General features: G+C 44.2%; 1 protein-coding gene across 1 annotated transcript in view; it reads left to right on the top strand.

The window, feature by feature from the left end:
* susd2 (sushi domain containing 2) overlaps nt 1–21,720 on the top strand; it is a 140,956-nt gene that overhangs the window by 59,778 nt on the left and 59,458 nt on the right. Inside the window, exons 8-10 of the mRNA XM_055655565.1 lie at nt 5,116–5,201; nt 19,892–20,160; nt 21,541–21,696. Of these exons, the coding sequence (XP_055511540.1) occupies nt 5,116–5,201; nt 19,892–20,160; nt 21,541–21,696 (511 nt within the window). The remainder of the gene's footprint in view (nt 1–5,115; nt 5,202–19,891; nt 20,161–21,540; nt 21,697–21,720) is intronic.

The raw sequence follows: 21,720 nt of genomic DNA on the forward strand, positions 1-21,720 counted from the left end.
TGCCACCCAGCTTTGTGTCATCCGTAATCTTGCTAGTGTTGCTCCTAATTCCTTCTTCCAAATCATTAATATATATGGTAATCAGTTGCGGCCCCAACACCGAGCCTTGCGGCACTCCACTCGCCACTGCCTGCCATTCTGAAAAGGACCCGTTCACTCCTACTCCTTGCTTCCTGTCTGCCAACCAATTTTCTATCCACGTCAACACCCTACCCTCACACTTCAAAAACGCACAGGTTTGTAGGTTAATTTGCTTGATAAATGTAAAAATTGTCCCTAGTGGGATAGTGTTAATGTGCGGGGATCGCTGGTCGGTGCGGACCCGGTAGGCTGATGGGCCTGTTTCAGCGCTGTATCTCTAAACTAAACTAAAGTGTGAAGTGGTACATTTTGGGAGGTTGAATGTATGTGGATAGTATACAGTTAATGACAAGACCCTGAACGGCATTGTTGTACAGAGGTTTGCAGAAGTCCAAGTTCATAGCTCACTGGAGGGGACTGCACAAGTAGATAGTGTGGTAAGCAATGCATATGCTATGCTTGCCTTCAATGCTAGGGACATTGAGCGTAAGATTCAGGAAATCAGGATGCGGCTCTATAAGACATTGGTTAGGCCGCATTTGGTGTATTGCGTGCAGTTCTGGTCTATATTGTAAGGATGTGGAGACTTGGGAGTGTGTGCAGAGGTTTACCAAAATGCTGCCTGGATTAGAGGCGTTCTGCAACAAGTTTGGATAGACTTGGACTGTTTTCTCTGGAATGTCAGGGGTTGAGAGGAGACTTGATAGAAATATATTAAATTATCATAAACATAGATAGGATAGACAGTGAGACCTTTTTCCCAGTGGTGGTGTTGGAGGCAGATACGATAGTGGCTTTTAAGATGCTTATAGATGCATATAAAATGTAATGTTAAAATTGTACAAGGCATTGGTGAGGCCAATTCTGGAGAATGGTGTACAATTTTGGTCAACAAAATAGATGTCAACACTAATAGAGAGAGTACAGAGGAGATTTACTAGAATGTTGCCTGGGTTTCAGCAACTAAGTTACAGAGAAAGGTTGAACAAGTTAGGGCTTTATTCTTTGGAGCTCAGAAGGTTAAGGGGGGACTTGATAGAGGTCTTTAAAATGATGAGAGGGATAGACAGAGTTGATGTGGATAAGCTTTTCCCACTGAGAGTAGGGAAGATTCAAACAAGGGGACATGACTTGAGAATTAAGGGATAGACGTTTAGGGGTAAGATGAGGGGGAACTTCTTTACTCAGAGAGTGGTGGCTGTGTGGAATGAGCTTCCAGTGAAGGTGGTGGAGGCAGGTTTGTTTTTATCATTTAAAAATAAATTGGATAGTTATATGAACGGGAAAGGAATGGAGGGTTATGGTCTGAGCGCATGTATATGGGACTAGGGGAGAATACATGTTCGGCACGGACTAGAAGGGTCGAGATGGCCTGTTTCCGTGCTGTAATTGTTATATAGTTATATAGTTATATAGGCACATGATAGTGCAAGGAGTAGAGGGACATGGATCATGTACAGGCAGAAGTAATCATTTTAACGGCATCATGTTCAGTGTAAACATTCTGGGTGGAAGGGCCTATTCCTGTGCTGCTCTAGTCTATAGAGAGACACGAAAAGCTGGAGTAACTCAGCAGGACAGGCAGCATCTCTAGAGAGAAGGAATGGATGATGTTTCAGGTCGAGACCCTTCTTCAGACAAACCATTTGCTAAAGAGTTACAGAGCAAACCTTATCGAAGCCTCTTCTCGCCGAAGCCTACTGAGCCCAAACCTCAGTTCCATTCTTGCTGTGACCACTCCACTTAATAACCAGTAATTAACCTACCTTTGGCAGCTGGAAACAACACACTTAGCCAAACTGTGACACTTGCCTACAAATCCCACCAGATGAGACTAATCAACCAAAGGTTGCCTCTTAAACTCTTCCCCCTCTCAGTGTGAATCCCGACTGATATGATCCTGTGCAGGATGTGGCAGATGTGAGCCTGGAAGCTGGTATGCATGGTGATGAAAGAAGGTTCAGTGGACAGAATAGACAGGAGAAGGGAAGGGAGTGATGAAGGACTGGTGATCAGAATTGCATTCATTTCAATGCACGAGACCTGATGATGGATGAGCTTAGGGCATGGATAGATATGTGTGACTGGGACATTGTAGCCATTACAGAAACCTGGTTGAAGGAGGGACAGGACTGGCAGCCTAATGTTCCAGGGTACATGCAGTTCCTTCAGGAGAGATGCAAGTGAGGGTAAAAGAGGAACGGGTGATAGTCATAGAGTCATAGAGTGATACAGTGTTGAAACGGGACCTTCGTCACAACTTGCCCACACCGGCCAACATGTCCCAGCTACACTGGTATTTGGTCCATATCCCTCCAAACCTGTCCTAACCATGTACCTGTCTAACTTTCTAAAATGTTGGGATGGTCCCAGCCTCAACTACCTCCTGTGGCAGCTTGTTCCATACACCCACCACCCTTGGTGTAAAAATGTTACCTCCGATTCCTATTAAATCTTTTCCCCTTCACCTTAAAGCTATGTACTTTGGTCCTCAATTTACCTACTCTGGGCAAGAGACTCTGTGCATCTACCCGATCTATTCCTCTCATGATTTTATACACCTCTATAAGATCATCCCCTCATCCTCCTGGACTCCAAGGAATAGAATCCCAGCTTACTCAACTTTTCTCTATAGTTCAGACCCTCTAGTTCTGGCAACATCCTCGTAAATCTTTTCTGTACCCTTTCCAGCTTGACTACATCTTTCCTATAACGTGGTGCCCAGAACTGAACACAATACTCTAAATGCAGTCTTATACAACTGCAACATCACCTCCAAATTTATATACTCCATACTATGAAGGCCAATGGGCCAAAATACTTTTTGACCACCTAATCTACCTGCGTCTCCATCTTCAAGGAACCATGCACCTGTACTCTTTGATCCCTCTGCTCTACAACACTCCCCAGAGCTCTACCATTCACTGTGTAGGTCCTGCCCATGATATACTTCCCAAAATGTAACACCTCACATTACTCTGTATTCCATCAACCAATCCTCAGCCCACCTGGCTAATCGATCTAGATCCTGCTGAAATTTTTCACAACCATCTTCACTATCTGCAAAACCACCTACTTGTGTATCATCAGCAAACTTGTTAATCTTGCCCTGTATGTTCTCATCCAAATCATTGATGTAGATGACAAACAGTAACGGGCCCAGCACCGAACCCTGAGGCTCACCACTAGTCACAAGCCTCCAGTCTGAGAAGCAACCTTCCACCATCACCCTCTGCTTCCATCCATGAAGCCCATTTGCTATCCATTCAGCTATCTCTCCTTGGATCCCATGCGATCTAACCTTCCAGAGCAGCCTACCAAGGGGAACCTAGTCGAATCCCTACTGTAATCCATGTACACAACATCTACAGCTCTGCCCTCATCTACCCTTTTGTTCACGTCTTCAAAAAAATCAATCAGATTTGTGAGATACGACCTCCCACGTACATCTAAATACCTGTATTACGAATACCCTCTAGTAACATTCCAACTATAGTATTAAACACACTGGCCTATAGTTCCCAGCGTTTTCCCTGGAGCCCTCCTTGAATAAAGGCACAACATTTTCCACCCTCCAGTCTTCCAGCACCTCCCCTGTATTTAAAGACAACTCGTAAATTTCAACCAAGGCCCGCAATTTCCTCTCTAGTTTTCCGCAATGTCCTCAGATATATCAGATTAGATTCTGCTTTCATACACGATAGTACCTTCAGCATCTCTTAGACCGTAACACGGACTACTCCCAAGATACTTACATTGACTGCCCCAAGTTCCTCCACCCTCCTGTCTTTCTCCTCGGTAAATACGGAGGAGAAAAAGTTTAGATGGGGCAGAATTTGTCAAATGTGTTCAGGAAAGTTTCCTCAGGCAATATGTAGAGGGCCCCACATGGGAGAGGGCAACACATGGTCTAGTCTTGGGAAATTGGGATGGGCAAGTGGATGATGTATTTGTGGATGAGCCTTTTGTGACCAATGACCTCCATCTGCAACGTTTGGTGGTTTTGCCTTCAATAACTCAATGCCAGCCTTGTTAGTTTACATAGTATTTAGTTTATCAGGGGTCTATACAGACTATACTGCACGTGTGGGAAGGTGAGAAGAGGTGTGCTATCCACAAACAAGTCAACTATGAGCTTTTGCTTTAAGATATGCAGCCCTTTCCATGCCAATCTAAGAATCTTCTCGCTTAGATCTCCAACTGTGTTTCTGTATAGATAACAGATAGAAACATGGTGGCTTTGTTAGCAATGAGAATAAATGGAGAAAACTCGGCATGATTTAAATGCAGGAAAGACAATGACCATGCATTATTGTTTGGATGCTCCCCATTCATTGTCACACAGCATTGGCACTGATCTTCCACCAATCAATATAAGGACTGCATGCTGGAATATAAGCACCCCCTTCCAATGTAGCAACATTACAGAGGGTAGCTGGAGACCAGGCACACAAGATGTTGCAGCAGTTAGTGCTGCTTCCTTGCATCATGAGGGACCCAGCTTTGATTCTGACCCAGAGCAGGGGTTTGCATATTCTCTCTGTAACTGCATGGATTTCCTCTGTCTCTGGATTCCTCTCGTATCCCAAACATGAGCTGGTAAGTTAACTGGCTGCGTCAGGTATAGGAACAGGAGAAACAGGTAGGGTTGATGAGTACATAATAGAGAGATAACAGGGACATTAGAGGGGGAAATGGGATTTGAGAGATTACTGAGAATCATCATATACTCCATAGACTGAATGGCCTCCTCTATGGTGAGAAGTATGTGAAATGAGAATATGAAAAGAACATAGGGAATTCATGCTAATACATTTTAGCAATATATATTTTTTCAAAGACTATTAGGGAAGCATTGAACATAATTCCCCTTGTGGTTTATTTTTCCCTTGAGTAGAAGCTATGTGGTGTTGCTTGTGCCCATGGCAAGGGCATGGACTCAGATCTGTGTTGGCAGGGGAGGGGTTGTGAATCCAGAATGTGGCTCGGGATAACTGAGGCTGCATTGACTGGTCAATCTCATTTCTACTGCAGCCAGACTACGGATGTGACATTGAACATGGGAGTATGTGCACCTACCATCCCGGAGCTGTCCACTGCGTTCGAGCTATACAAGGAAGGTAAGCTGACCCGCCACCTTTCACAGGACTGTCTGTGAATTCTGGAAGTGTTGACGTAAATCATGATTTCTGTTCTTGCCTGCATTATTTTCACACCTTGAGTGGGCAGTATGCCAGATACAAGACCCACCTCACCTTCTGACAGCCTGCTGGGCTGAACTTCTCCTTCATCTGCCAGCTGTAAACATTCCACTTGAAAGATTAGATTAGAAAATACGAGGCTTGTTTATTGTCAAACAGATAATGGTGTGGAACGAAATTCTTTGCTCAACTGAAACTCACCGAGCAAACAACATACACATAGCAATAATTAATACACCAATAAATATAACAGAGTACAAAACAGCAGAGTGGTGCAAATATTAGACACACATTGACTGGGAAACACATTCTGTAAATGGGCTGGATGGGTTGGAGTTTGTAAAATGTGTGCAGGATAGTCTTTTGCAGCAATACATAGAGGAACCTACTAGAGAAGGGGCGGTGTTGGACCTCCTGTTAGGAAACGAGACAGGTCAGGTGGCGGAGGTATGCGTTGGGGAGCACTTCGGGTCCAGTGATCACAACACCATTAGTTTCAATATAATTATGGAGAAGGTCAGAACTGGACCTAGGGTTGAGATTTTTGATTGGAGAAAGGCTAACTGATGAGATGCAAAAGGATTTAAAAGGAGTGAACTGGGACATTTTGTTTTATGGGAAGGATGTAGAAGAGAAATGGAGGACATTTAAAGGGGACATTTTAAGAGTACAGAATCTTTATGTCCCTGTTCGGTTGAAAGGAAATAGTAAAAATTGGAAAGAGCCATGGTTTTCAAAGGAAATTGGACACGGTTCGGAAAAAGAGAGAGATCTACAATAATTATAGGCAGCATGGAGTAAATGAGGTGCTTGAGGAGTATAAAGAATATAAAAAGAATCTTAAGAAAGAAATTAGAAAAACTAAAAGAAGATATGAGGTTGCTTTGGTAAGTAAGGTGAAAGTAAATCCAAAGGGTTTCTACAGTTATATTAATAGCAAAAGGATAACAAGAGATAAAATTGGTCCATTAGAGAGACAGATTGGACAGCAATCTGCAGAGTCAAAAGAGATGGGGGAGATATTGAACAATTTATTTTCTTCGGTATTCACCAAGGAGAAGGATAATGAATTATGTGAGGTAAGGGAAACAAGTAGAGTAGCTATGGATACTATGAGATTCAAAGAAAAAGAAGTACTGACACTTTAAACAAATATAAAAGTGGTAGGTCTCCAGGTCCTGACAGGATATTCCCTAGGACATTGAGGGAAGTTAGTGTAGAAATATTTCAAATGTCATTAGAAACGGGAATAGGGCCGGGAATTGGCATACTGCGCATGTTGTTCCATTGTTTAAAAAGAGTTCTAAGAGTAAACCTAGCAATTATAGACCTGTTAGTTTGACTTCAGTGGTGGAAAAATTAATGGAAAAGATACTTAGAGATAATATATATAAGCATCTGGATAAACAGGGTCTGATTAGGAACAGTCAACATGGATTTGTGCCTGGAAGGTCATGTTTGACTAATCTTCTTGAATATTTTGAAGAGGTTACTAGGGAAATTGATGAGGGTAAAGCAGTGGATGTTGTCTATATGAACTTTAGTAAGGCCTTTGACAAGGTTCCTCATGGAAGGTTGGTTAAGAAGGTTCAACTGTTGGGTATAAATGCAGGAATAGCAAGATGGATTCAACAGTGGCTGAATGGGAGATGCCAGAGAGTAATGGTTGTTGGCTGTTTGTCAGGATGGAGGCAGGTGACTAGTGGGGTGCCTCAGGGATCTGTGTTGGTTCCACTGTTGTTTGTCATGTACATCAATGATCTGGATGATGGTGTGGTAAATTGGATTAGTAAGTATGCATGCATGTGATACTAAGATAGGTGGTGTTGTGGATAATGAAGTAGATTTCCAAAGTCTACAGAGAGATTAAGGCCAACTGGAAGAATGGGCTGAAAGATGGCAGATGGAGTTTAATGCTGATAAGTGTGAGGTGCTACATCTTGGCAGGACAAATCAAAATAGGATGTATATGGTAAATGGTAGCGAATTGAGGAATGCAGTTGAACAGAGGGATCTAGGAATAACTGTGCATAGTTCCCTGAAGGTGGAATCTCATGTAGATAGGGTGGTAAAGAAAGTTTTTGGTATGTTAGCCTTTATAAATCAGAACATTGAGTATAGAAGTTGGGATGTAATGTTAAAATTGTACAAGGCATTGGTGAGACCAATTCTGGAGTATGGTGTACAATTTTGGTCGCCCAATTATAGGAAGGATGTCAACAAAATAGAGAGACCACAGAGGAGATTTACTAGAATGTTGCCTGGGTTTCAGCAACTAAGTTACAGAGATAGGTTGAATAAGTTAGGTCTTTATTCTCTGGAGCACAGAAGGTTAAGGGGGGACTTGATAGAGGTCTTTAAAATGATGAGAGGGATAGACAGAGTTGACGTGGACAAGCTTTTCCCATTGAGAGTAGGGAAGATTCAAACAAGAGGACATGACTTCAGAATTAAGGGACAGATGTTTAGGGGTAATATGAGGGGGAACTTCTTTACTCAGAGAGTGGTGGCTGTGTGGAAGTGGTCATTCCAGTGGAAGTGGTAGAGGCAGGTTTGATTTTATCATTTATAAATAAATTGGATAGGTATATGGATGGGAAAGGAATGGAGGGTTATGGTCTGAGTGCAGGTAGATGGGACTAGGAGAAAATAATTGTTCGGCACGGACTTGTAGGGCCGAGATGGCCTGTTTCCGTGCTGTAATTGTTATATGGTTATATTGCAGTGCAATCTGAAGTAGTGACACCATCAAAGACTAATAATGGAACAGCTGAACGCTGCAGCTGGGAACGTGGTCATTGGTTCAGAAGTCTGATAGCAGTAAGGAAGAAGCTGTTCTAATGTCCAGACATTCAACCTTTCAAGCTCCTGTATCTTCTGTTGAGTTCTTCATTAGGATGGAGAGTAACATTGTTAATTCAGAAACAATGGTTCTGAACTTAAAGAAAGGTAACTTTGAGGGTATGAGACATGAATTGGCCAAGATTGACTGGCAATTAATTCTACAAGGGTTGACGGTGGATATGCAATGGAAGACATTTAAAGACTGCATGGATGAACTACAAAAATTGTTCATACCAGTTTGGCAAAAGAATAAATCAGGGAAGGTAGTACATCCATGGATAACAAGGGAAATCAGGGATAGTATCAAAGCGAAGGATGATGCGTACAAATTAGCCAAAAAAAGCAGCATACTGGGAGAAATTCAAAGATCAGCAGAGGAGGACAAAGGGCTTAATTAGGAAAGGGAAAATAGATTATGAAAGAAAACTGGCAGGGAACATAAAAACTGACTGCAAAAGTTTTTATAGATATGTGAAAAGAAAGAGATTAGTCAAAACTCTTTAGATTCTGCAGTAGTTCCTGAAGATTGGCGGATAGCAAACGTAACCCCACTTTTTAAGAAGGGAGGGAGAGAGAAAATGGGGAATTACAGACCAGTTAGTCTAACATCGGTAGTGGGGAAACTGCTAGAGTCAGTTATTAAAGATGGGATAGCAGCACATTTGGAAAGTGGTGAAATCATTGGACAAAGTCAGCATGGATTTACAAAAGCTAAATCATGTCTGACGAATCTTATAGAATTTTTCGAGGATGTAACTAGTAGCGTGGATAGGGGAGAACCAGTGGATGTGGTGTATCTGGACTTCCAGAAGGCTTTCGACAAGGTCCCACATAAGAGATTAGTATACAAACTTAAAGCACAAGGCATTGGGGGTTCAGTATTGATGTGGATAGAGAACTGGCTGGCAAACAGGAAGCAAAGAGTAGGAGTAAACGGGTCCTTTTCACAATGGCAGGCAGTGACTAGTGGGGTACCGCAAGGCTCAGTGCTGGGATCCCAGCTATTTACAATATATATTAATGATCTGGATGAGGGAATTGAAGGCAATATCTCCACGTTTGCGGATGACACTTAGCTGGGGGGCAGTGTTAGCTGTGAGGAGGATGCTAGGAGACTGCAAGGTGACTTGGATAGGCTGGGTGAGTGGGCAAATGTTTGGCAGATGCAGTATAATGTGGATAAATGTGAGGTTATCTATTTTGGTGGCAAAAACGGGAAAGCAGACTATTATCTAAATGGTGGCCGATTGGGAAAGGGGGAGATGCAGCGAGACCTGGGTGTCATGGTACACCAGTCATTGGAGGTAGGCATGCAGGTGCAGCAGGCAGTAAAGAAAGCGAATGGTATGTTAGCTTTCATTGCAAAAGGATTTGAGTATAGGAGCAGGGAGGTTCTACATCAGTTGTACAGGGTCTTGGTGAGACCACACCTGGAGTATTGCGTACAGTTTTCCAAATCTGAGGAAGGACATTATTGCCATAGAGGGAGTGCAGAGACGGTTCACCAGACGGATTCCTGGGATGTCAGGACTGTCTTATGAAGAAAGACTGAATAGACTTGGTTTATACTCTCTAGAATTTAGGAGATTGAGAGGGGATCTTATAGAAACTTACAAAATTCTTAAGGGGTTGGACAGGCTAGATGCAGGAAGATTGTTCCCGATGTTAGGGAAGTCCAGGACAAGGGGTCACAGCTTAAGGATAAGGGGGAAATCCTTTAAAACCGAGATGAGAAGAACGTTTTTCACACAGAGAGTGGTGAATCTCTGGAACTCTCTGCCACAGAGGGTAGCTGAGGCCAGTTCATTGGCTATATTTAAGAGGGAGTGAGATGTGGCCCTTGTGGCTAAGGGGATCAGGGGGCATGGAGAGAAGGCAGGTATGGGATACTGAGTTGGATGATCAGCCATGATCATATTGAATGGCGGTGCAGGCTCGAAGGGCCGAATGGCCTACTCCTGCACCTAATTTCTATGTTTCTATGTTTCTCCCAGAAGGCAGAAGAGTGGAAAGGGAATGGCCAGGATGATTAGTATCATTGATCCTTCCAGCCTTCTGATGCAACACTATGAAGATGGACTGCATGGAATGAAGTGACAAGCCTGTGATGGGCTGCACTGCATTCTGATAGAATAATTTCTAGTCATTCTATTCACCGTAAAAAATTAAGAAAATCCTTGTGGAAAATCTGCATCTTCTTAGATGCCTTGGGGAGTAACTACCCTGAAGCACTTGAGAGTCAGGGTGGAGGAGATGAGCAGGAGGAACTGCAGATGCTGGTTTAAACCAAAGATTGACACAAAATGCTGGAGTAACTCAGATGGACAAGCAGCATCTCTGGAAACATAGATAGAAACATAGAAAATAGGTGCAGGTGGAGGCCATTTGGCCCTTCGAGCCAGCACCGCCATTCATTGTGATCATGGCTGATCGTCCCTAATCAATAACCTGTGCCTGCCTTCTCCCCATATCCCTTGATTCCACTAGCCCCTAGAGCTCTATCTAACTCTCTCTTAAATCCATCCAGTGATTTGTCCTCCACTGCCCTCTGTGGCAGGGAATTCCACAAATTCATAACACTCTGGGTGAAAAGGTTTTTTCTCACCTCAGTCTTAAATGGCCTCCCCTTTATTCTAAGACTATGGCCTGTGGTTCTGGACTCGCCCAACATTGGGAACATTTTCCCTGAATGTAGCTTGTCCAGTTGTAATGTTATATGTTTCTCCCCTCATCCTTCTAAACTCCAGTGAATATAAGCCTAGTCTTTTCAATCTTTCCTCATATGGCAGTCCCGCCATCCCAGGGATCAATCTCGTGAACCTACGCTGCACTGCTTCAATCACAAAGATGTCCTTTCTCAAATTAGGAGACCAAAACTGTACATAATACTCCATATGTGGTCTTACCAGAGCCCTATACAACTGCAGAAGAACCTCTTTGGTGCTGATGTTTCGGGTCGAGACTCTTCTTCAGACTAGAATCATGGGAAACGAGAGACATAAACAATGAAGTAGGGAGATATAGAACAAATGAATGAAAGATATGTAAAAGGCAATGATGATAAAGGAAACAGGCCATTGTTAGCTGTTTGCTAGGTGAGAATGAGAAGCTGGTGCAACCTATGACCAATTCTGGCAGACTGATGTATGCCGGTCAGGAAGTTCAGAAGCCAGTTGCAGATGAATCCTGAGATATTTATGGTGATTGTAAAGTTGATGCAGAGCTGAATGTAGATTGTGTCCTCCATAACCTACTTGTCCTATATGGAAATTGCAAGGGATTTTGATTGTCTGGGAGACTTGTGCTGAGGACAAATACCATCACCACACTTTTAAATCACTTCAATATTGAGACAAGTCACTTTGTTTTTTCTTGGGGACTGGAAGAGAATATACAACATAGAATACGGAACAGCACAGAACAGGAATGGGCTCTTTGGCCCACAATGTTTGTGTTAAACGTGATGCCTAACTGATCTAATCTGCTTCATCTTAAGGATAGCAGAGTCAGGAGATATGGGGAGAAGGCAGGAACGGGGTACTGATTGTGGATGATCAGCCATGATCACATTGAATGGCGTTGCTGGCTCGAAGAGCCGAATGGCCTACTCCTGCACCTATTGTCTATTGTGCATTGCCTGTACATGATCCATATCCTTCTATTCTCTATTCTCTGCACTTACATGTGCCTGTCTAAAAGCCTCATAAACACAACAAACGTATCTGCATCTACCGCCATCCGCGGCAATGCTTTCCAGGCAACGCTGTGAAAAAATTGCTCCGCACATCTCAAATAAACTTGTCCCCTCTCACTTTATAGCTACAGTATGTCCTCTATAGCTAGTGTTAGACATTTCCACCCCCAGAATAAAGGTTCTGACCACCCATGTCCCCAGGGCCGGATTTAGATGAAGAGCTATTTCACTTGTGAGCCCCCCCCCTCCCAATCCATCACCCCCACGACTAGAGGACCCTGGCTACCCGACAGTGACAGTGTGACACTTTTAGATCCTACTGTATGTTGTCATTAAACAGTTGGTTTTAAAATACATATTGTATTCACCGCGGAGCGGGCGATGCCTTACCTGGATCGCCGTTTGAAGCTCCGGAGTGTTGGTCCTGCTGCTTTAACATCATGGAGCCATGGTTTGCGGAGCTTCCAGCCTTGAGCCGCGTTGATTTTAATATCACGGAGCCCTGGGATCCCTTTGCCGAGGGCCGCCAGAGTGAATCTCCACCCAGCTCGGCCTGTGGACTTCGGGAGCCGCGGTCTCCGGTAGGAAGTGGCCGATTCGGAAGTCCAAGCCGCTGAGAATGTTCTCCCGTTCCGACGTCGGATGGTGACCCCCAAATTTCATTGTACCAATGGCCATGAGGGGGGGGAGGTGGTCCAAGAGGAGGGGGTCTGTTGGAGACGGGAAAAGGGATCATCAATGGGGGGCGAGGACTCCTTCCCATGGAAGAACGGTGTGAGGCGGAGGTGGCGGAAGAAGACCTCCAAATCGCGGCGGGCGCGGAACTCATTGAGGTGGGACGGAGGGGGACAAAGGTGAGGCCTCTGCTGAGGACCGACCGTTCGGTATCTGAGAGGGGGAGGTCAGGGGGGATGGTGAACACACGGCAGGGATGGGGGTTGCAGCCGGAGGAAGGCAAGTGAGTGGACTGATGCCGAAGCGATGTCTGGTGGAGGGGTGGTGGGTGGTCAGGGGGTAGGGGGGTATGAGGACTGTAGTGTGGGTGGGGAAGAGCTGGGATGGGGTCGGGGGGGGGGGATGGCTAGCGCTGGGACCCAGCACAGTCAATCTCAGGGGAGTGGGAATCTGCAGCATGGAATCTTCAGGCCCAGTGCTGAGTCCAGGCTGCAGGTAAGGCGGCGGCTGCGGGCTGCTGGTGGATGGTCGGTGGGGCGGCGAGGTTCGACGGGTCCGGTGAGGCAGCGAGGTGAGTAGGCCTCTCTAGATCTCGAGGCCCTAAGCTTAAGCTTGTCTAGTTTATACGTAAATCCGGCCCTGCATGTCCCTCAAAATTATATACACTTCTTTCTACTCGTCAACCTCCATTGTTCCAGAGAAAACAATCCAAGCCTATTCAACCTCTCCCTCTAAATGAAACCCTCTAATCCATGCAGCAATCTGTTAAACCTGTTTTACGCAAAGGATAGTAGGTATATGGAATGTGCTGCTGGAGGAGGTAGCTGAGGCAGGTAAGATTACATTGTTTAAGAAGCCTTTGTGAGCATGTGATGTTGGGAAAGCACATCTCGACCCGCAAACCCTCAGCATAGGAGCACCGCAAGGCTGCATACTTTCTCCTACACTCTCTCTACACAAATCACTGCACCTCCACTGACACCTCTGTCAAGCTTCTCAAGTTTGCGGATGACACAACCCTGATTGGACTGATCCAGGATGGGGAGGAATCTGCCTACAGACAGGAAGTGACACAGCTGGTGTCCCGGTGTCATTGCATCAACCTTGAGCTCAATGCTCTTAAGACAGTGGAATTGTTAGTAGACTTTAGGAGTGCGCCTCCTCCCCTCACCCCACTCACTAGCAACAACACTACAGTCACATCTGTGGAGTCTTTTAAGTTCCTGGGAACCATCATCTCCAAGGACCTTAAGTGGGGGGCGACCATCGACTCCACAGACAAAAAGCCCAACAGAGGATGTACTTCCTGCGGCAACTGAGGAAGCACAATCTGCCACAGGCAATGATGGTCCAATTGTACCTTCTCCATCATGGTCTGGTTTGGCTCAGCCACCAAGCACGACACCTGGAGGCTGCAGCGAATCGTCCGATCAGCTGAGAAGGTTATTGGCTACAACCATCCCTCCATTGACGAACTGTCCATTGCAAGGGCCAGGAAGCGAGTGGGTAAGATCATCTCTGACCCCTCTCACCCTGGCCACTAACTCTTTGAATCACTTCCGTCTTCCGAAAGCGGCTCTGGACCATCAAAGCTGCCACAGCAAGACATAAAAACAGCTATTTTCCACGAGTAGTAGCTCTACTCAATAACCAAAAATCTGTAGCCTCCATTTGCTCTGTAATTTTATTTAATTCACATGTTTAATCAATAATGTTTTATTATTAATGTTTAATGTTTTATGTATCATTCCTAACTGCCACTGTATGTCATGTTATCACTTGCGGGCGGAGCACCAATGCAAATTCCTTGTATGTGAATACTGGGCCAATAAACCTAAACTTAACTTAACTTAACTTTGGACGTGTACATAAATAGGAAAGGCATGGAGGGATATGGGCTAAATGCAGGCAGGTGGGACATGTAGATGGGGTAAGTTGTTTGATGTGGGCACGTTGGGCTGAAGGCCCTGGCTCATGCTGTATGACTATGATTCCTCTGTAGCCTCCACATCTTTCCTGTCATAGAGCGACCAGACTGAACGTAATACTCCAAATGCAGGCTGACCAAAGTGCTGCATCATGACTTCCCGACTCTTATATTCAATGCCCTTAACAATGAATGCTAGCATGCTATATGCCTTCTTTACCACCCTGTATATGTGCTGCCACCTCCAGTAAGATATGATCTATGACACCACAATCTCTCTGCACATCATTCCTTGAAGTAGATAGGATGCAGGAAACTGCTGAAGTGAGAAGTGACGATGTTAACAAAGACTGGCCAGTTGATTGATTGCTGCATGATTTCAAACTCGCACAGAGACACCATCCTTGCTGGCTGCTTTCCGAAAGTTCACCCTCGTGAAAGCATTTGTGACTTCTGCTACCAAGATGTATGGGGCAGAGGTAATGGGGGATGGAGATCGCCTCTAGGTGGACATTTGTTTGCCTGATCAAACGGACATAAAAGGCATTGAGCTGATGTGGTAACGATGCATTGTCGATAGAGATTGCCCCCCGATTTCAGCTTGTAGTTCATGATGGTATTCAGGCCCTGCCACAGTCACTTGGAAGTTTATGATCCCAACCTCCAATTTCATCTTCCTCTTTAATGAGGCACTGTAACGCTCTGTGCAGACATTCAGGGGCTCTCCTGACATTCATTAAATTGCTAATCTTATCTGGGTGCCAAATAAAAACTGGCAATCTGCTGGCAGTTATGATCTGGACATCTAACGGTGTCAACATGCAACATTTTGTCCAAGTTGTAATTCTAGAGCAGATTGCATGATGTATCCAGAGTGTGAGACTCTTCCAGATAAATTCCCATTGTTTGCCAAAGCGAAGTCAATAATGTCACTCCCGGTTCTCGAATCTTTTTGGAGCAGATGTTTTCAGAAATGCATAAACCCTGAAGAATATCCTAGTGCTGGAGTACAAAAGGCCATAAACACATAAGATTCAGAACATGAAGAAAGAGAAACTTACTACAACAATGTTGTGAGGCTTTAGAACTAATATGAAGAATGCGGGCGCTGTCTGTACGGAGTTTGTCCGTTCTCTCAGTGACAGCATGGGTTTCCTCCGAGATCTTCGGTTTCCTCCCACACTCCAAAGACGTACAGGTTTGTAGAATAATTGGTTTGGTGTATGTAAATTGTTCCTAGTGTGTGTAGGATAGTGTTAATGAGCGGGGATCGCTGGTAGGTGTGGACTCGGTGGGCCGAAGGGCCTGTTTCCATGTTGTATCTCTAAACTAAACTAAACTAAACTAAACTAAATATTGGTTGAGGGAAACTAAGTCAATGTTCATCAATGAAATTTGGATATAGGATCAGGACCCTGAAATGTGAGAGTAAGTAATTGCTAGCGTGGAATGCCAGCAAGAATTAACTGAGTTGATAAGGCCATTTCCCAAATATCATACTGCTGTTTTTCTTTATATGTGGGTGATGGAGTGAATATAACATTGACACTTACTTCTTCATCAATCTCCCACCCTACCCATTTCAAGTTGTTGGCATCAGGGATCACTTTCTGGCTATCTGACACCCTGATGTGAAATAGGCTTGAAATTCAGACCGATATTCCAATTGGAAAACATTTGATTTGATTTCTATCTCTTGTAATAAATTGTTGTGAATTGCAATCCAGCTGTTCAATATTAATAACTGAGAGTTCATGGAGCCCATTCACACAGTTGGTATTCATATCCCAGTGGGCAATTGTAGAAACATGGAGACAAGACTGGATAATTAATTCATCCCTCAGTTGTGACCTGTCATCCAGTTAGGTGACAACTGTTCTATTCTACTCATCCCAATAAAATAATGAAGCACACATCTAGAAAGGTGCAATACATTGATGCCAGAGCTGAGGCCTTATAACAATCTGGAAAAACTGGACACGTTCAGTTGTACAGGGTCTTGGTGAGCCCACACCTGGAGTATTGCGTACAGTTTTGGTCTCCTAATCTGAGGAAGGCATTCTTGCCATAGAGGGAGTACAGAGAAGGTTCACCAGACTGATTCCTGGGATGTCAGGACTTTCATATGAAGAAAGATTGGATAGACTCGGCTTGTACTCGCTAGAATTTAGAAGATTGAGGGGGGATCTTATAGAAACGTACAAAATTCTTAAGGGGTTGGACAGGCTAGATGCAGGAAGATTGTTCCCGATGTTGGGGAAGTCCAGGACAAGGGGTCACAGTTTAAGGATAAAGGGGAAATCCTTTAGGACCGAGATGAGAAAAACATTTTTCACGCAGAGAGTGGTAAATCTCTGGAACTCTCTGCCACAGAAGGTAATTGAGGCCAGTTCATTGGCTATATTTAAGAGGGAGTTAGATGTGGCCCATGTGGCTAAAGGGATCAGGGGGGATTGAGAGAAGGCAGGTACAGGATACTGAGTTGGATGATCAGCCATGATCTTATTGAATGGCAGTGCAGGCTCAAAGGGCCGAATTTTCTATGTTTCTATTAATTTACTGCAGAAAGAGAAAGGCATTATGTCTCGATAAAGGTCTTCGAAATTCAGAAGGGTTTAGAAAAGAAAGGTGAAGATGCTTCCATGTGTGATAATCCAAACAAAGGATCTTAAATGAAACACTAATTAAAATATACACTAAACCTCTGTTTCTATTGAGACAGGTTATGGCTATTTGTAGGAGTACAAATACACCACTGTGCAAAGGCAGCACGGTGTCGTAATGGTATAATTGCTGCCTCACAGTGCCAGAGACCCACCCGGGTTTGATCCTGCCATGGGTGCTGTCTGTACGGAGTTTCTATCTTATCCCTGTGACTGCATGGATTTTCTCAGGGTCCTCCAGTTTCCTGCTACATTCCATAGACATACAGGTTTGTAGGTTAATTGGCTACAGTAAAAATTCTAAATTGTCCCTAATGTGTAGCATAGTGCTGCGGGGTGATCACTGGTTGGCATGGATTTGGTGGGCTGAAGGGCCTGTTTCCACAATGCATCTCTAGTCCAAAGTAAAGGAGAGTAATTGACAATATGAATATTCATACTCCAGCACATAATGTATTTTATTACAAACCTGTATCTGCATTCTCTTGTGTCTATATGAATATTCAGTATTTTAAGGCAAAGTTAAAATAAAATTTGTTGATAGAATTAGATGAAGTCGTTGCAGAAGGTTTATGTAGAGCATAAACATTAACATGTGTAGGTAGCATCTCTGGAGAGAAGGAATGGGTGACGTCATCCATTCCTTCTCTCCAGAGATGCTGCCTGCCCCACTGAGTTACTCCAGCATTTTGTGTCTAACGTGATTCTGTTAATCAGTTAGCCCTACTTCTTATGCAACTACTGTGCAATATGTTGTGAAGAACTGGTCAATAGCAGTTCACAGGTGAATGAGTGGATGGGGTACCTACCTGTGGCAGATGTGCATATCACAGGGAAGAGGACATTGTGTAAGGCAGAGTATGGGGTAGATGCAGCCTTGCAGCAAGTCCGATGCATTTTCCAGGTCCATGGACATAACTCAACCAAATTGGGTTTGTCAACCTGGAGGAGAGAGGGAAAGATCAATCAAAGATCAATGCTACTTTATTGCCACGTAGCTAGGTACAGTGAAATGCTTTGTTTTACAGACAACCTGGTGAAATCAGTAGACCTCACCTAGGCAATATACAAGTGCTGGGTGATGTTTCAGGAGACCCTTCTTCAGACAGTTACTCCAGCTTTTTGTGTCTATCTTCGGTTTAATCCAGCATCGATAGTTCCTTCCTACACAAGGTTTGCCACAAAGTTCCAATAGTTCACCGAACATTCCTAGCTACAGTCTGCTGTTGCATGTGGTGCCACAGAGAGGTGGAAAGGCTTAGGAAGCAATTCCAGAGTTTAGGCCTTGTTTGTTAAAGATGAACCAAATGATTAAGAGGGTAGAATTGGGGATGAGGGGCATGTAATGAGTGGAGTCGTACACAATCAAAATACAACACATTTTTATTAAAGGCCACTTACAGCATTGGTACGCAGAACATTACAGTACCTAACAGCTACTCGGACTGAATTACATAAGCAAGCTCTTGGTAATATAAATCACATATTAGGCGGAGTGACTACTAACAAGCATTACAATTCGCAGGGATTCTCCCCCTCTACATTGGGGACCTGGGGTGGAGGGTATTGCACCGAGGTGTTCCCTGCAACCTGTTTCTCTCGCGGTTCACAGACTCGCCTGCCGCCTGCCACTTTTGCGGGGTTACGTCCGTGCCCGGGTGGGATTAGAAAGGGAATACCCTGTGGGCACCCTGAGGGAGTTCCGGGACCGCTGGGCTCCGCAGGGTGTTGAATGTATCCTCAATAAGGATTGTATCATAATTGTATAATAGTTTATTATGGATATATGTTTGTATTGTATTTATGGTGGTGGGTTCTGGCTTGTTTTATTGCAGTGTAAATGTTTTTTTTAAATAATTGAATAAATATTTTAATTTAAAAAAAACCCCCAAAAAAGCAAAAAAAAACCAAGCATTACAATTGGATAGGAGGAAATAGCCGATCTACAGGGCTCAGAACGATACGGAGCTAGAGTGATATTACCAAGATAGGGAAAGATGAGGGCAATTAAAGGATTTACAAAAACTTATTTCAATATTGGAATCATGATAGGTCAGCAATGTTAAGGATGAAAGAGACTTGGTCTAAAGGAAGGAACGCTCAGAAGTTTCGAGTGAACTGAAGTGTGTACAGAGGGCGAAATGAGGGAGTGTGTTTGAACAATCAAGTAAAGACAGGCCCATAAGGTGTGAAAACGACAGATCAAAGGAGACAACGATCAAGGGAATGTAAAACGGTTCATTGTTGGCTAAGGGGAAGGTGACAACGAGGCATACAATCGGTAAAATTAATCAGGAGTTCAGTGAAACTAGTTGGAGAACTAGTGTAGGGGAAGGACAGAGACGGAGGGAACGCAAGTGTTACTTTCATTCCATTTTCAGTTATAGTTTGTTTGTCCCAAGGACATCGGTTTCTACATTTTTACTGTTTCTCACTCACCTCCTCTCTCTCTCTCTTTGTCTCTTTCAATCAGCCTTTTCCTCTTGTTCTTTTTTTCTCTCTCACTCAATCATACACATACCCACTTTCTCATTCGCAGAATAACTCAGCAGGTCAGGCAGCATCTCTGGAGAACATGGATTAGTGATGTTCCAGGTCAGGACCTTTCTTTACACCCGACCCAAAACAAGGAATCTGCAGTTGTTCCTTGTCCCTACCGTCTCCTTCCCAGGCTCGGTGCGCCATCTAGTGGCTTGGCAGTAAAGGAGCAATGCATTCTTCCTATTCTCTCCACTCAATCTTCAACTCGCAATCATTTTGCTACTACAGTAAGGTTATTGCATTGATGTTATTCTTCTTCCACCAGTCCCAAGTATGGAGCAGGCCAACAGTGCTGCTACAATGCCAAAGGCAACCAGATTCTGACCATAGACTCCACAGGAGGGAGCACTCCTGACCGGGGACATGACTGGGGCTCCCCACCATACAAGAGACCCCCCCGGGTGCCTGGCTTCTCCCATGGTCTCTACGATGTGATTAGTTTCTATTACTGCTGCCTGTGGTCTGATAACTGCCAGCAATACATGGATCTGCGGCCTTCCAGTGACTGTCGCACCTACAGGCCGCCGAAGGTTGGTAAGTGATGGAGATATATTCATGCATCAATGCACAAAGGAACAATGACATTGTAGAATTGCATGGGATGGATACAGGCCCTTTGGTCTATTGAATCCTCACCAACCATCAAGCACTCCTTTATACCAATCCTACACTCATCCCGTATATTATGGACTGGTTGTTATCATTAGGGATAGTATAGTTAGGGGCGTTGACAATGTTCTCTGACATGAGGGTCGAGAGTCCGAAAGGCTGTGCTGCCCGCCTGGTGCCCGGTTTCATGACATCTCGCCTGGCCTGCAGAGGAACTTGGAGTGGGAGGGGAAAGATCCGATTGTCATGGTCCATGTGGGTACCAATGATGTGGGTAGAACGAGGAAAGAGGTTCCGCTAAGCGTTGAAAATATTATGGAGTTGAATGTGTGGCTCTAAGACTGGTGTGGAAGAAGTGGGATTGAGTTTGTGGGACGTTGGCACCAGTATTGGGGAAGGAGGGAACTGTTCCAATGGGACGGACTCAACTTGAACCCGACTGGGACCAGAGTCCTGACAAACCGTATTACCAGGGCAATAGATACTGTAGAAGTCTTCAGAATTAATGGGACGGAATGATTAAGAAGGGATAAGAGAATAAGGTCGGGTAAAATCGGAACTGGTTTGAGAGGAGGGGAGGTGAATACCAAAATAAAGAGTAGCTCTGTTGTTAAGGAATGAAATCCAGTCCTTAGCAAGGTGTGACATAGGATCAGAAGATGTAGAGTCTTTGTGGATTGAGCTGAGAAATAGTATGGGTAAAAAGACCCTCATGGGAGTTATTTACAGGCCCCCAAACAGTAGCCAGGATATAGGATACAGGTTACATCAGGAGATATAATTGTCATGTAAGAAAGGCAATGTTATGGTGGTCATTTCAATATGCAGGGAGACTGGGAAAATCAGGTTGCTACTGGACCCCAAGAAAGGGAATTTGTAGAGTGCCTCCGAGATGGATTCTTAGAGCAGCTTGCAGTGGAGCTTACCAGGGAAAAGGCAATTCTGGATTTAGTGTTATGTAATGAACTGGATTTGATACTCATGGTAAAGGAGCCGCTAGGAGGTACCTACCGCAAAGAGGAAGAAAGATTCTAGGGGAAGATTGAGGTGACCATGGCTGACAAAGGAAGTCAAGGACAGTATAAAACTAAAAGAGAAGGCATAGAACTAAATTTGGCTAAAGTCGACTGGAAAGGAACCCCAGCAGGAACGATGGTGGAACGGCAATGGCAGGAATTTCATGGGAATGTTACATTAAAAACAGGAAAATAACTACTGAGTGCTGTATTTACGGAAACACCCATATATAAATAACTATCTAAATTCTTACAGCAATATTGTCAGATTTATTTTCCTCTTTTCCAGGCACAGCATTTGGGGACCCGCATCTCTTTACGTTTGATGGTACTAACTTCACTTTCAATGGGAGGGGAGAGTACACCCTGGTAACAGGAGAAGGAAATTCTACAAGTGAAACTTTGCAAATACAAGGAAGGACAAAAATAATCAAAACTACAGAAGGTAAGGATCTTCAGGCAGCAACTT

The sequence above is a fragment of the Leucoraja erinacea genome, chromosome 25, assembly GCF_028641065.1.
Source record: "Leucoraja erinacea ecotype New England chromosome 25, Leri_hhj_1, whole genome shotgun sequence".
In the NCBI taxonomy this organism is placed as follows: domain Eukaryota; kingdom Metazoa; phylum Chordata; class Chondrichthyes; order Rajiformes; family Rajidae; genus Leucoraja; species Leucoraja erinaceus.